This window comes from Mustela nigripes, chromosome 10 (genome assembly GCF_022355385.1).
Source record: "Mustela nigripes isolate SB6536 chromosome 10, MUSNIG.SB6536, whole genome shotgun sequence".
NCBI classification, from domain to species: Eukaryota; Metazoa; Chordata; class Mammalia; order Carnivora; family Mustelidae; genus Mustela; species Mustela nigripes.
Window position 1 is genome coordinate 55,706,275 of NC_081566.1, and position 16,892 is coordinate 55,723,166.

The following is a 16,892-nucleotide window of genomic DNA, read 5'->3' on the forward strand; positions in this document are numbered from 1 at the left end:
CAATCAAGCAGCAGTAAGAAAAAAGTACAGAACACAATCACAGAAACTATAGTTTAAAACATGGCATTTTGATGATTTGCCTTATTATAGTGTCTAAGCATCTGCTTCCAATTGGCAATTAACAATGTCAATATGCAGTATTCCTTATTTGACTTTCATTTAAGAACAGTTAAAAAAAAAAAAAAAACTAGATTCAATAAGACACAGGAATTACAATTAGTGAACCTTCAATACAACTCGAAACATACAACTTAAAAACTCCGTCCTCTCAGCACACAAGGGAACAGTGGAATCAAATTAGCCAGATCTTCCCTTTGCCACTAAGAAAACCAGAGGACATGATTTTTAAAACTAGGAATAATGCATTTTCAGTGGATTTGTTTAAGCAAGTCTTTTATATAAATGTGATTGTGCTTCAAAGCTGTATAACATCTCAGGTTATAACATGTAATACGCTAAAAGCTATGTGCTAGGTAAGGCAAATAAAAGCGTTAAGTGATACCTTCTTACAGAGAGCTCGCAGCTTGAAAGCAGAAAAATGAAATGCAGTGTTCATAAGATATTTAAGGAAAAAACTGTTACCGCTCCCCACTAACTCCAAGTTTGTTTTAATCACTGTGACTTGTTTGGTATAGAAAATAGGCTTAATACTCTTTATAGGTTTAAGAAAGGAAAACATTCCATTTTCCTGAAGGTCAGCAAAATGGTAACATTCTTGACAAAGTTTTCTCTCTGATGAACACACTAATGAATTCTACACATATCATATTATTCAGGACTTAGGCACAAGAAAGGAGGACCAAAAGTCAAAATGTGTACCTTTTTATTAAATGCCCAGATTTTGTCCCATTCCATGTTCACAACTGAACGTGAAGAACCCTAGAAAAGCAATAATAAAATAACTTAAAAGGCAAAAAGTATTCATTGGAGTACGTAAGCTAAGATGTTAGAAAAAAAATAAACCCCCCAAATACTTGCAAGTTTACTTCCATTGGAATATAAAACCTAGTACGCACAAACTATTTGGTTACCCTGAACAGCCAGAGTCAAGAGCTGGATATTTCACTATATAAAAATACTACAGGCCATCTCTGTCCCACTTCAGCTTACTAGAGTAGGACGCTCTCAATTTTCCACCATCATAAACATACACTTTGAAAAAAAAAAAATTCTGCCTTTGCATTATAAGGAACAAGGAACAAAATGAACAGAAATTAATAGAGACTAAAGGGATATTAATAAGACACCTGAAAACTCAAACAGAGAAGACGGACAACAAAGCGTGTGGGTCACCTGAGCGGCAATGAACTGTTTCAGCCCTTCAACAGTCATCCCTCTTCTCAGCACACCACGAACCGTAGGAAACCTCGGGTCATCCCTGGGAAACAGGGAAATTTGTAAGTACCAAGGAGATCTTTTTAATGTACAAACACAAGCAGTACAAAATACCTTAATGAGTAATAATTACAGCTAGCTTAGGAAATAGTTGGACTGAGTTGTTTAAATAATAATTGAGTAACTCGTAATACCAATGAGCCCACAGACATGGAAGAGGAAAACTGCTTACTCGTCAAATACTGCTCAGTAAAATAAATGCATTACTACGAACAGTAAAAACACATTTCAAAAAAGACACAGTTGCATCTTCAAATAGGGAAAACCCGTGTATTAAAACATTCTTACTTGCTTTTTATTTAACAAATATTCAAGCTCCCTATTCTACATACAACCGTGAGAATCAGGTAAGAAATGGTATCATGTCACCCATGTACGAACATACTTTACTAAGTCCCTTGGGTTATAAAAAATATATATACTGGTTATTAACATTCTGCAGAAATTTTATTTTATTTCCAATAAAAACTTTTGCCTGGAGCCCAAGATAAACTTGCCCTTTATCAAATTCAGCTCTAAAACCAGTATAAAATACATATTAACTATTATGCGATGCTAACAGAAACTAATACATACATTCCCGTTAATTCACATAAAGAACAGACTCATCAGCATGGTAACTCATTTGAACAAGTTTCCTTTACACAGATCTAAGGCTACAAGACGACTTGAATTTTTATATTCCTCTTTCTCGCAGAACATGCTACAGAGATTTGTTAACTTGTCCTAGGAGCTGAGTACTCTGGGCCACCAATGGCTCCACAAGGTGGGTCTTCACCACCAAGGCAGAAACCGTTTATGTCTTCGCCTCAACTCAGTATTTTTGGCCTTCCTGGGACCTAGCTGAAAAGCCTCAGAGCCTCAGCACAGTGTGGAAAATGGTAACCAGATATACAAAGGAAAAGAGTCACAACTACTTTTCTACAAAATGCTAAGATCAACAGATTGTGTTGCATTTCCATGCACCAGGGTCCAAATGGGCACTCCGCATTTGCAGCATTAAAATAAAGGGGAGTGGTAGAGGAACTTGATGCACTGAATGAAATAAAGATAAGGACCAGAAACCCTAGAGGCCCACCCACTCTACCTCTTCCCATTCACCCTCCCACCCGCCCCTCAAAACAGTTTTAAAATCACTGACAGACCGTGTTCTCACTCCTTCCCCTAAATTCTAGGTCACAGTGAACGTACCATCCGTCCACCAGTCCTTCGTTGACAAACCACGTGAGTTTTCTTTTCGAGAGCACGGTGTTGTTGAGATTCAGTCGACTATATTCCCAAATATATGGCTTTCTTATGCCTAAGGCTTCAATAATCCAATAAAACTGTTCATCTCTGTCGTGGTATTCTGTTGTTCTCAGGGCATGCGTAACGCCTTCAATACTGTCAACTATGGGACAGGCAAAATCGTATGTTGGATAAACACTGGAAAAAAAGGGAAGACATTGAAAAGTAAACGGAAGCATGTTACCCTTTCCATCTTAGACTATTGCATTGTAAGAAGCAAGAGTAATTTGAAACAGAATTCCTTACAAATTAGGAATTTCTTAAAAATCAACAATTTTTATGACCCATAATATTCAAAGTATATCAAAATATTATCAGTCTTTGGGACCAACACATCAGTTAACCCACTCAATGTTCAAACAAAAAAGCAAATTTGCAACTTAACAGACAACTGGGTATTGGCACAGCAAATTCTACAATCCACACTTCATGTATAGCATAGGAGAAAGTAAAAAGCAAAATACTGCTGACCCTTGAACACCACAAATTAGAACTACATGTGTCCACTTATTCATGGATTTTTATAAACACAGTACAGTACTGCAAATGTATTCTTATGATTTTTCTAGTATTTTATTTTCTCTGGTTTATTTTATGAATACAGTATATAATAAATATAACAAAAATATGTTAATTGACTATGTTATCAGTAAGGCTTCTGTCAATAGGAGGCTACTGGTAGCTAAGTTCTTGGGGAATCAGAAGTCATACACAGATTTTTGACTGCACAGGGGGTCGGCATCTTAACTCCCTACACTGCTCAAGAGTCAACTGTACATAATAATTCAAAGGAATTTTTAGCTTTTCAGTATCTTAATAAATCCCACACTTGAATAAATACCTAAGCTTAATCTCCTGTAATTAAATGAATTTAAGAATAAAGCATTTCCTTCTCTGACAAGTAAAAGAGAAGAAAAGTAGGTTAATTAAAATTCCATTTAAGATGAAATGGCCTTAAAAACAATTCCTGATTAAAATAATGTACACAATGTGAAAGCACTCTGAGTTTTAAGGAATATATTATCGCATTATGCCTTCTAATTTTTTGGATACGACTTCATTAAAATGCTACTGCATCATACTTGGCAATTATTTGATACTGAAAATGTGTATCCAAATTCACTTTTCCAAAGGTAGTCAAAGTATTTGCTTAATAAAATAAGGAGAAAGCACCCTGTTAAAAATGACTTATGTAGACACCTGTAACCACATGTGTAAGGTTTTGTCTACATATGGACACCATATCTACACCCACACATTTAAAGAAAGTTACATTAGCTAAAGAAGTTATTAGCATTTACATTCACTAATCTCAGACGTGCAGATTCAGCAATTATATGTAGTAGGCTTCTTCAAATTATTAAAAAAAAATTCTATAGTTACTTTATAAAAGTAAATAAATAGGGAAGGGGAACCCATTTGAAGAAAAAAATCATTAACTGAAAACCCACACAGAAAGCTAATCAAAACTAGAAAAAAGACGCATGATACTTTCTTATATTGTTCCTATTTCTGTAAATTTTCAATTCCATCACTTTTGTGAATCAATTTATGCCCAGCAGAATCCAAGTTTATTAGAGGAAAAAAACTATCTTCATCTAAAGATACACACCAGGGCACCTGGGTGGCTCAGGGGGTTAAGCCTCTGGCTTCAGCTCAGGTCATGATCCCAGGGTCCTGGGATCGAGCCCCAATCAGACTCTCTACTCAGTGGGGAGCCTGCTTCTCTCTGCCTGCCTCTCTGCCTACCTGTGATCTCTCTCTCTCAAATAAATGAATAAAATCTTTAAAAAATAAAAAATAAAGATACACACCACAGTAAACCTAGTCAATACAAAAAGCAATTTTTGGGAGAGTATAGGGCTTTTATAGATGGAAATTATCTTAGAAATAACCTAACATAACCTTAATCAATAGGTGAGTAAACCCCCAAGAGATTAGGTTACACACTCTTACCAACAGCAGTTACTAACCTGTGGACGAACAAAGATCCAAGTCTCTTGACTATTCTGAATGTACTCCACATTTACAGAGATCAACAAAAATCATACTAGGCTACCGAGCACAATGAAAGAGATACACTCACTTGTATTTATTTCCAGTTCTTGGATGTGGCTGAATTTTACAGCGATAAAGCGTCGGGTCTCTCATACATCCATTGTTACTACTCATGTCCATTTTTGCTCTCAGACAACAGGACTGGCCAAACTGGCTCCCTTTTTTCATTTCTTCCCACATTTGCAGATTCTTCTCAACAGCTATAAGATGATAACTGTATTAGTTTATCTCATGTATTACTAATATAGTTGAATTCAAATTATTTTAATAGTCTCATAATTTGATACAAATTTCCACATTCTACTTATATAATAAAAGCACACTCCACTAGTTTAAAATATAATAGTTCTAATATTTGGTATTAAGAGTAAATGCATCATTTTTTTTATGAAGTCTCACAAAATGCTTAAAAAATACACTCTATAAATATATTTTTAAAGGCAGTCAAATCAATACATTCCACTGATGTAATACTGATCTAAGAGTATGAACGAAAGAGGCCAGAAGGTTTTTCTTATCTTGCATTTCCTCTTTTCCCATCAGAGCACAACCGGTCAGCCTGACCCCCTCAAATTTAACACTGCCTTTGAAGCAGAAGCATTCTGTCCCTTTACCACCTCACGCCCAGGGGACAGACCAGATTGGCCTGATCCACGGGGCCCACAGGGATCAGTGCTATTGCCCGGGCCCAGGAAAAGAACACAGCTCGGGCTGTGAGCCTGACCCTGTGGGCTCCCTGAAAGCCCTGTCAGTCATTCCAGTGGAAAGCAGGAGACTCTTAAACTGAAAAACATGAGAGCACACGGAAAACAATGACACAAGTTTAATCCCAGAAAAAAGAATTCTATGTCCTAAGTGGCTATGGTTCTATTTATGTGAGAACACTGAAAACCTGTCCCATGTAGGTAGGAAAGAACTATGACACAGTGATTGTCTGTGGAAGCTCCTGAAGGAAATGCACACATCTTACCTGCCCTCAAAAAAATCAAGTGAGGTCTACAAGTAAAGTTGTTAACAATCTCTGAAAATGTAGGGAAACTTAAAAAAGAGAGAGAAAAAAAGAAAGACTTCCGTAACAATCTAAATCCACTAGACACTTCCCAAGATGTAAATACAATATACTGTGGAAATTACGGCAACATAATTACAGAGTGAAAATAGCCCTATTCAGTAACTCAGGGGACAAGTAATGAGTAAGAAAGGTTATTTCGTCAAGTGATATTTCTGAGGTACAGAGCAGTACACCGAGCTTCAATATTATATTCAGTTATTACATTCACATTTACCCACATGCTAAGATGATTTGGGTACTAATAACATGATCATTTTACAGAAAGACTCAGTATTTAAATTGGGACAACTACAAAAACCTGCGGAAATAACCATTCAAACGGAATGAATAGAATACCAAAGGCGGCACTTAGTAAGCAAGACACAAAGGGCGCGCACACGTGACATGCAGTTGTGATGGCAACAAAGTGAAAACAATTAAAGATGATAAAGAAAGAAAAAGAATTACGATGAATTAACGTGTGAATCATATTCCCAAATGTGTCTCAAACGAGCATCTTTCACAGAAATCTTATTCTACTAGAGAAATAGAACAGAAGCCCATCAATTAAAATACAATACACTAAATGTGCCTTACAGTTTTTTCTGTGCTTGGATTCGATCCTCTGTTCACGTTCTGCTTTCATCTGCTCTGCAGGAGTATCATCTACATACGCCTTCCCTTCCTGAATTAGCTTCTCTGCATATTTCATTATAGTCTCAAAATGATCCGAGGTATAAGTAAATTGATCTGGTTTGATATGCAACATTGCAACATCTTCCAAGATAACCTACAAAAAGAATCCAAAATAACCATCACTTTATCTTTTGCATTTTCTTGTGTATTTTCAATCCTTGATACTGCATTTGGGCAAATGTAATTATACACCATCAGTCAAAAAAAAAAAAACAAAAAAACAAAAAAACAAAAACCTGAAAATGTCTGTGCAAGTTGTATATTAGGTAAGAAAAGAAAAAAAGATATTCATTATATTAGACTCCAAATTTTCAGCTGAGAAAGCTGATCTCATGAAAGAGCTTTCCATTTACTCTGGAAAACTGGTTATTATTGGTCATACTGACAATCATTTGCCCTCTCTTTGAATAAATTGAAATGCTTCTGAATAAAGAGGATAAAAGAGGCTAGGAAACCTTCCCAATTTTCCAATACCTACTTAAGTGTCTGTTTCATTCATACACTTAAAATTATATGACAAAAAGGAAACCTGCCTCTAGTGACCAATTCATTTAAGAAATTAGTACTTAAAGGAAAATACAGCACACTTTGGTAAACTGTACAATTGTGGAAGAAAAAAATAAATTGAAGTTTTTTCGTATGGGAGCTCAATATTGCTTAGCTTAGGTCTCAGACACAGAATATACAGATGAGGGAAAAAAGCAGCTATGAGAACAAACTTATTTTCATACCATGAAGGTATCAGGTCACCCTCTAATTTTCATGAACTTTTCTGACAAAGGGTCATCACTACACCTTTAATTACCTTCTCAAAATCTTCCTTTTCTTTTTCAGGATTTGTGTCATCAAATCTCATGATCAGTTTCCCTTTAAAGTTAACCTGGTAGTGCTGGTTCAGAAGAGCAGCTTTTGCATGCCCAATGTGTAAGTAACTAAAACAAAAACATTTCACAAAGAAACTCATTAACATGTTTTAACTAAATACTTAAACTTAACCTTTTTGAGGAGATGAGAACTAAACAAAAATCCTTCTAGTTGGTACTCCAGTCATATTTTATTTTGTAATAAAAAAGTACTGTGATAGAAAATCTGACCCTCACAGGAAGAAAAAGGCTATAACATTTATAAAATAATCACAAGAAACAATTTCATATGTAAAATCTCACAAAGGGATAAGTTATTTGTTAACATTACAACCTTCAAAAGAAAAAAACAAAATAAAGAACAAAATAAAGAAAAAACCAACCTCAAGGAAAATCTTTTTTTTTTTCCTTACAGAGGAAACAAGTGGTCATTTAGTTAGAGGAAAACTGCTTCCCAAACAGCTTTCAGTGCTACGTGGCAGTGGATCTTCTTCACTAAGAGCTGATGCTACTGAGAACCGAGTGCCCACCTCATGCAGGCCAGTGAGAGGCACCTCTGAGATCACCACTGCCACAGGAGGATCCCATGAAAGGGCACACGGGGATCAGGAGGCTGCAGGAGAGCCACTTCTCAAGGTGTCAGTTTTCTCAGAAGCCAATAAAGGGGATTTGAATTAAAGGACCTTCCAGGACCAACGCTCTGTGAATCGCAATCTATGAAAACACTACTCTGTTCTACAGGCAACTGGCAATTACAAGGAATAAAGTATGTCACAGGCACTGTTGGTAATATTCTATATCAATGTTCTCTTCTATCAGCAATGTGGGTAAAAAGCAGTATCCTGTACCACTACTGTTGAAAATACCCTTTCCCAGGCAGCAAGCATGGCATGAAGCAAGAACACTGGATCATTTCTGCTAGTTTCCGCTAGTGGTAGCCATGGCCCCAACTGCGTTAGTTTCCTGGTTTCATGCCAACACGATCTCAGCTGGTGTCAAGAGGGAAGGGGAAAATACAACTCCTTGCAAGTCTTCACATCAGTTTTTAAAGCAATCCCTGTTTCAGAAATTCAGGCAGCATTCTAGATCAATGATTAAGTGTTAAGAATAATTTAGGTTAATGTAGACAAATACAAAGCAATGCATTTAGAGTTATTCAAAACGTTCTGCATAACATAAAAGGCCATCACTGGTATCCCAGATGATATTCTAAAACAGAGAAAGGACATTAGGAAAAAATTAATGAAATCCAAAAAAGGTATGGAGTTTAGGTGATGATAATAATATTGATATTGGTTCACCAGGTGTGATAAAGGTACAAGAGTAATGTTAAGATGGTAAACATTACAGATAACTGGGGGCAGTGTATGTGGGAACATTTTGTACTATCTTTGCTATGCTTCTGAAAATTACAACTACTCTAAAACAAAAGGTTAACCAAAAATAAAATAAAACAAAGGACAGTGAGTTCCAAGAAAGAAACAGAAACACTGTCTGTAGTCTTTGTTGAAAGTGTTATACCTATATCATCCTATACCCATCATTAGGAACGAAAAAACAACAACAACAAACTAATAATCACTAACTATCCACAATATATGCTAGTTAATGTGTTAGGCTTTACATAAAGGAATTAATTTAAGAGAGGTGAGGAAATCAAACCATTATCTTACAGATGATGTTTCTGAATCTGAAATAATGTGTATGGTTCTAACAATTCTAAACGTCAAGAAAGTTAAAAGGACTATAAAATATTCACAAGATAACTAAAATAACCAGCTCAAGAGACATCTAGCTAGATAAAGAAAGTAAGATTCACGCTTTTCAGTTAGTACTAATACCGAGTTGGGCTTCTGCCACACATAACAGCATAGGCTGCAGAATTTTAAGTCAAATGGACTCTAGAGCCAGATAGCACAAGTTTGGCAAACTACCAAAATGTTGTAGGAATCAGTTTCTGAAACCATTTGTAAAATGCAGCTATTAAAAGTGCTTTCCTCACAGGGCTATTAGGATTAAAACACTAAATGTACAATGCTTGGTAGTACCTGCATATAACAGGTTCTATATATATTAGCTAAGAATAAGAAAAAGGGCAAAAGTCAAGCCTTCGGGGCACGTGGGTAGCTCAGTTGGTTAAGCATCTGCCTTCGCCTCAGGTCACGATCCCAGAGTCCTGGGATCAAGCCCCGACAGGTGAGGGCTCCGAGCTCAGTGGGAAGTCTGCTTCTGCCACTTCCTCTGCCTGCCACTCACCCTGCTTTTGTGCTCTCTCTCTGTCAACTAAGTTAATAAAATCTTACACAAACAAAAAAGTCATGCCTTCTGGCATTTCACGAAAGACACAGAAAAATAAAATGACTAATAAGAAAAATTACAGGGGGACCCTAGCTGGCTGGCTCAGTTGGTAGACATGCAACTCTTGATCTCAAGGTTGTAATTTAAGGCCCCATGCTGGGTATAGAGATTACTTAAAAATAAAATCTTAAAAAAAAAAAAAAAAAAAAGAAAGAAAAGAAAAAGAAAAATTAAGAATTCTTCAGCAGTATAAAGGGGTATGATAAAATTATGACTAGTAAAACAAAAAAGACCAAAAAAACACCTGAATACTGATTTATATTTCAAATCCTCAAGCTGTATTTGGCAAAGAGCATGTCTCTGAAATTGATATAATTTATGGCAGACAAATGTACTTCATATATTAAAAACATGAGGTACTCATTTTTCTAAGAAATGACAGTGACAGAAAATATAAAAAGATTGTCAAAGAACTAATGTCCAAATGCCAGAGCTATAAACAGCCACTGCTCAGAAAGCGGCTATAGGAAACCCCTGAAGTCACTGCCCCTGGGAAACCAGCTGTGATGAAGCACACAGGAGCAGAACACGGGCACCACAAAGGACCCGAGAGGTCTGTGGGAATTAAGGCACATATGCTAAGTCTGATTTATGCGATTCCCCCCATCAGCTACCAAGCGACCATTTAATTAGTCTATGAATTTTCCGAATTCATTATTTCTCTTTCATCTCCTTCTATCTATCCTTTATTTTACCACCTTCATCAACAAACTTAGAAAAGCAGAGAGAAAATGTGGAATTCTACAACAAATTTTCCTGTCAGTGGTGCTTATGAGAAGTCTGTGGAGAACTATTAAGAACAGCTAAAATAAAACAGTTTTTTGCTTACTCTGCTACTTTCTACTGTCTACACATTCCACTTACCACAAATGGGTAAGAATTTACTACAGAATACACAATCTGAAATTAAACAAATTTGGGGGGGGGGGGAATCATCTCATTTATCAAATGTGGCACAATTCTTTCCTAATGGCTAAGTTCCTGAGGCTAATGGCTTTAATAAGACACACTTTACATTATCATCACTGGAGGGGCGCTATTACAAAGCTTGTCCAGCGCAAAGAGGCCAACGCATGCGCAAGGTGGACTCCCCACAGCCCTGGACAATGCTGGGCAAGGCCTGGGAAGGCCGCAGGCTGGTGGCCGCCAGCCAAAACAAGTCTTTTCCTCCAAAGAGCTATTCAAATGTTATTTTCTTTTGCTACCACAAAGGAAAGGGGCTGGGAAGTCTGCTGACAATAGAAAGAACTGAAAAGGAATAGGCTTTTTTCAGGATGCCTCTTTATTTCAGAAAAAAAGGAACCTAAAAATAATTCTACCATAACTTCTACTGCTAACCAAAAGGACCGCGCCGGGTACAACTACAAATCCTTGTTAAATGGGAGCGGAAGATTCTCAAAATGTAATTAAGACTTAAGGCTTTCTATTTATGGATATTTTTATATTAAAATTCTGTGTGGGACAAAATAACAATACTGTCTGATTAGTAAGCTAAAACTATAAATTTGATACATTAACATTACTTGTCAATAATAAATAGACTATGAAAATGTTTAGAATTTTGATTCCCACAATTAAAATCTTACTTATTTTCTTCTATGTTAGTAATCTAGTAGTATCATAAGTACTCAACTATCCTAAAGCTTTTCCACTAAATATATTCCACTGTAATTACAAGTTACATTTCCTTACCCACTAGCCTCTGGAGGAAATCTGACGGTAACCTTTCCCATCTCAGCACCTGGAAGCTCAACAAATTTCCCAACATCTTGTTTTTTCTCAGGTATCTGAAAAGCAGAACAAAAACAACAAATACAGTTACATCATTAAATGTTAAAGAACACATTCATTCAACAAATACTTAACTCAGTGCCCACTATGGACGAGGCATGATTACAAGACATATGAGGACCAGAACGCTGTCCTTGCACTTGAGCACCCAAAACCTTATGAAGGATGTAAATACGCCCAAAATCTTATGAAGGATGGGAACAGATATATACACATGTATTCACAGAGTGCTGCCAGAGCAGTCAGCGGACATTAACCAACAGCTTCTAGGGTCATCAGGAAAAGCTTAAAAGGAGATAAAAACCAAAACTGGACCTTAAAAAATAAGTGGAAATACATTAGATGTAGAATGTGTAAGTGCCTTCATTCTAAGAAAAGGAACAACAGCACATGTAAGACACAAAGACAGGGCACCATCCACGAAAAGGTAAAATATGCACGTGGGACGGGTGACAGGGAAGGTGAAACTGTTGATGAGGTCCAGAATGTGAAGCTCCTCATACACGTGCTTTTCGGTTTTAGGCAACAAGGAAATCCCAGGAGTAACAGGACCATTTATTTGTATTTTCTAAAATGATACCATGCACAATGCGGAGACTGAAGTAGAAAAGACAGAGAGACCTTGGGTGAGATTATGGTATTAAATCAACCAAGAGGTAATGAAGCTCCAATAAAACTGAGTAATAGTGGAGACAGAAAACATATCAACAAATAGGAGAAGAACAGAACTTAGTAACTGATTTCATGGAAAAAATGGTGAAGGACAAGTGACGATTTTTAGCCAAAACCACCGAGCAGACTGTTGTGTCTTAACTCAAGCAGGCAGTAGTTTTCTAATTTTACTGCAGTGGAAAACCTTTAAGTTGAGACTTTACTACACATGCTTAATGTGTGAAACAGATCAAAGTAGAGAGGCTCTGCCAGGGGAAGAGAATCTTTCCTACTGGACTCGGCATCACATCCTCTTAGAGGACCAACAAAAAGGCTCCGCAGAAGCCCACGACTCAACGGTCAAAAATGAGCAAACAGGGGAGGTGGGAGGAAGGAAAACTCATATAGCCATAAAGAATGAGACTTTAATTACTTGGACTTTGGATTTCCTAAGAGACATATACTGCACGATCATAAGATTTTAGACATGTAATGAAGGCTTCATGGAGTTAAACAGTTAAAGGCAAGACCACACTTAACAAACTCAGCAGATTTTTCCAAGAAGATCCTTTTCCACATATGAAAAGAAAAACTCCAAGTAAGAATAATTTTCTTTTCAGATCTACGGTCTCTGTGAGACCTGAGATCTGAATGCTGAGGTACTAATTTAGTACTGATACTAAGGTATCAGCATTAAAAAATGCTTACCGCTTTAGCTTTGGTCGCTGAAACATTCCACTTGGTACCTACAGACTGGAAGGCCTGCTGGGCTTCGAGAAAGCCAAACCAGCGTTTTAAGTGCACTGGAGCTTTGTTCTGTTTCAACTGTTCCTGCCATGCAGCACTGCCTATTAGCAAAAATAATTTTTTTTTAACATTTTATTTATTTATTTCACAGAGAGGGAGAGGGAAGGGGAGGAAAGAGAGCATAAGCAGGGGGAGCAGCAGGCAGAGGGAGAAGCAGGCTACCTGCTGAGTAGGGAGCCTTACGCGGGGCTCAATCCCACGACCCCAGGATCATGACCTGAGCTGAAGGCAACCGCTTAACTGACTGAGCCACCCAAGTGCCCCTAGCAAAAATTATTTTAAAACCATTCGATAAATCCACAACTTTAAAAGCAAAGTTCTAGTTGTGGTTAATTTAAGTAAATGAGATAGCTTAAAGTTGTGCTTCTAGAGGTGTCCCTGGCTGGCTCATGTCATAGAGCAAGTGACTCTTAATCCCAGGGTCTTGAGTTCATGCCCCATGTTGGGCGTGAAGCCTACTTTAAAAAAAAAAAAAAAATGTGCTTCTATAATGAAAAATTTACATCTAGGTATGCATTGTAACGTTTTCTAATGTTTTAATACACTTTACAGAATTCACGAAGTTAAAAATATTTTTGCAGTTCAACTCACTGAAGTGCAAATCCTAATCACTAAATCCTGCCCTTGACACCACCACACCCCCATTATAAGGCCAATGTCTTATTTCATAATTAAGGAAATGCTTTAAGTAGATCAACTAGAAAACAAAATAGGAAACTAAGATCAAGAAGTAGCTCATTTCTTCAATGTAGTATCAAACGTAGGCAGTGAAGGAAAATTTAATTCTGTAATATCACAAAGCTACATCCTCAAGATAGTATCTTCCTTCCATGAGTATTAAGTCAAAAATCGAAAAAGATGAAAATGTCAAAACTATACATGAAAACATCTAATTAGAAAAGGCCTTCATTTTATGTTGGTTATTATGACAATTTGGAGAAAAGTTTTAGCCACAAAAATAGTAAACACAATTTTAAAAACCCCACATGATACAACTTTAAAGAATGATAAAACTTTCTGGCATATTTGCTTTTTTTTTCTCTCTCCAAGAAAATGGAGAGAGAATTTCTTCTCTCCAAGAAAATTCAAGTCCTCTTTATACCTCTCATCAATCCCATAATCTTACCCTATTGCCAACTAGTCAGAGAATCCATGACCTCCAAAAGGAACAACTCCAGCTCACCCCCTCCAACACACAAACACCCTCCTACTAAGTAATGAGAGACAATAATGCCTGGAGTAAAGGAATGGCTGAGACAGGAGAGGTGCTGACATAAATGGGATGAGGGCTTCTTCAGCAGGACCAAGGTCAGCCTTCCAAGCAGAAGGGAGCTGGGTTAGTGAGAGACAGAAGACGTCTCGGGACAGCAAAGTATTAGGAATTCCTACGTGTGGATAGGAATGAAACAGCCAAGACAGTCATTCCTTTGCAAGGAAGTCCTAAGTGACTCTCGTTCTACACAAACACACACTCACATGTCTGAGTTTATTCGTATATAAATAAATAAATGTGTGTGTGTGTGTGTGTCTGTGTGTGTGTATTTAGAAAACTATATGTAGAGAGAGACATGGACACTTCTTACCCAGCAAAATATCAAGCAATAAAAATACAGCACTCTTCAGGAAGAATAAATTGTACCTTTTAGGGTGGCCCAAACACATAAATCTGCTAAGCTCAAGGAATTTCCAACTAAATATGTTCTCAGAGACAGGCAATGATTGAGCTCGTTGATTGCAGAAGTAAACAAACTACATGAAGACAATTTTGTAGCACTGAACTCCAACCAGTGATCAATCTGTGGACATAAAAGATCGAAAAGAAATGTACCTTGCCGTTTAGACTTAAACAAACAAATGAACTCAGAACCATGCCTATCTTATCTCAAATTACTGGGATTTGCCACTGTGTGGATTTAATTCTGGTTGCCTGAGATCTAAAGTGGCATCTACATAAACAAACTTCATTGTTATATTTCTGTGCTTCCCTCACTCCTGCAGAAGTGCAGAGGAGCACTTCGGAGAAGAAAAAGATTGGAGAACTAGCAGCAGGAATAACCCACTTGATCAAAACCAGTAGGTGATACCTAGCCAAACAGATTCAACCACCTGCAAAATTTAAAAGTAAATACCGAGGAAACTATCCTTTGTATACTGACTTTTATAAAACTGAGGAGAACTGAAGCTGAATACAAACAAAAAGCATCTAAATAGCAGTACTGGAAGTTAATCTACAATTGCTGTGATTAATTAAAGTATCACCATGCTTGCTTCGGCAGCACCTATGATAATTAAAGTATATACCGAGAAAGGAGAAGGGGGTCCAAACTGTGTGTGTGACCCTGGGAAAACCTCTTAACTTTTCTAGGCCTGCTGCCTCATCTGTAAAGTTAAGGGATTTGTATGCTATGATCTATACAGTCACATCCAGCCTGAAATTCTAGGAATCTAGGAAGACGACAGCACTCATGGACCCAACAGGACAGCTGGTATGGGATTAAAAGTTCAAACTTGGGAAATATAAGGTTTTTTTTTTGGTTTCCTAAAAATAAAAACAGGAGGAGAATTCCTTAACTAGGTCCATCACTAAACTCCATTACTACCCTTACATAGAGTAATAGTATATAAGCCAACAATAAAATGAAGTGCTCGAAAGAACAGAGCATAAATCAAAATAAACCCAAAGAAATGTTCATCCCTTACCTCAGTATGTTCCAGCAAGTTCGAGCCATACAGCCCAGCTGTAGTTGCAACTCGAGCCAAGTAGCGAAGTATGGAATTTACATCCGTGAATACCACATTTCTAGAACATAAGCATGCGATAAAATATTACCACAGCTCTAGCAAATCAGGAGGAGTCATGAGCCTTACAAAGGCTTTTATTTACCATGTATTTTTAACTACAGTTTAAAAAAATCTGCCTAATTTATTCCCTACTGTTTCTATCAAACTCCAATTTGTTCTGAATGTTCGGCTAAACCAAACAATTCAGGTCAGAGTAAACTATCTATAATGCTTTGTCCTTCTAACTATTGTCTATCTGTGGTGTAACTACGAAAATATAACTGGGATGGCAAGAAAACAGTGATTTAAATAAATCAAGGCAGAGAAGTCAAGGATCCTCAGTCATGAAGAGGCTAGTTTTATATACTTCCAAGTAAGAGGACAGCTCAAACCCCACCAAAATTGTTCTGTAGAAATTATTTTTTTAAGAGACACACAACCAGGGGCGCCTGGGTGGCTCAGTGGTTTGGGCTGCTGCCTTTGGCTCGGGTCATGATCTCAGGGTCCTGGGATCGAGCCCCGCATCGGGCTCCCTGCTCCGCAGGAAGCCTGCTTCCCTCTCTCTCTTTCTGCCTGCCTCTCTGCCTACTTGTGATCTCTGTCTGTCAAATAAATAAATAAAATCTTAAAAAAAAAAAAAAAGAAAAGAGACACACAACCATAAGGAAAAAGAAACTAAGGAGAAGAAATAGTCACAATAAAGTTTACGAAGCTAGACAGCAGATGGATTCAACAGGTCTGAAGAAACTGAATTTTAAGTGGGTAGTGGATAAAGCTGAAAACCAACCCAACCTAAATTTTAGAATCCACAAAAGAGTCATGAATCAATGGAAGCAAAAGTGAAATGGGGCTAAAATAAGAAGGGATAGAAAGTTTATTTACTAAGTGGTGGGAAACAGACACCATCAAGCCCTGTTCTGCTCAGCTGAACCACTGCTTTTACTCAATCGTGGCCAAAACTGAAGCCTTATTCTCTAAGGGTTTTTTCAAGAAGGATTTCAAGTTTTCACATTGAAAGGAGACCAAGCACCTAGTGGAAGACATTAAAAAAGAGACCCACAGAGGGCACCAGCTCGGCTCAGTCAATATAACATGTGACTCTTGATCTTGTGGTTCAGAGTTCAAGCCCCACATTGGGTGTATAGATCACTTAA

The 16,892-nt window shown here is 37.3% G+C and overlaps 1 protein-coding gene across 2 annotated transcripts in view; it reads right to left on the bottom strand.

Moving 5' to 3' along the window:
* Positions 1–16,892, bottom strand: part of EPRS1 (glutamyl-prolyl-tRNA synthetase 1) — a 65,510-nt gene that overhangs the window by 42,961 nt on the left and 5,657 nt on the right. Inside the window, exons 3-13 of one of the 2 annotated variants that reach the window (XM_059413358.1) lie at positions 15,658–15,757; positions 14,597–14,753; positions 12,859–12,998; positions 11,401–11,495; positions 7,293–7,419; positions 6,389–6,581; positions 4,769–4,940; positions 2,587–2,820; positions 1,294–1,378; positions 820–879; positions 503–523 (exon numbers count right to left, since the gene is read on the bottom strand). In XM_059413358.1, the coding sequence (XP_059269341.1) occupies positions 503–523; positions 820–879; positions 1,294–1,378; positions 2,587–2,820; positions 4,769–4,940; positions 6,389–6,581; positions 7,293–7,419; positions 11,401–11,495; positions 12,859–12,998; positions 14,597–14,753; positions 15,658–15,757 (1,384 nt within the window). The remainder of the gene's footprint in view (positions 1–502; positions 524–819; positions 880–1,293; positions 1,379–2,586; positions 2,821–4,768; positions 4,941–6,388; positions 6,582–7,292; positions 7,420–11,400; positions 11,496–12,858; positions 12,999–14,596; positions 14,754–15,657; positions 15,758–16,892) is intronic. The other variant, XM_059413359.1, reaches the window with a different exon arrangement.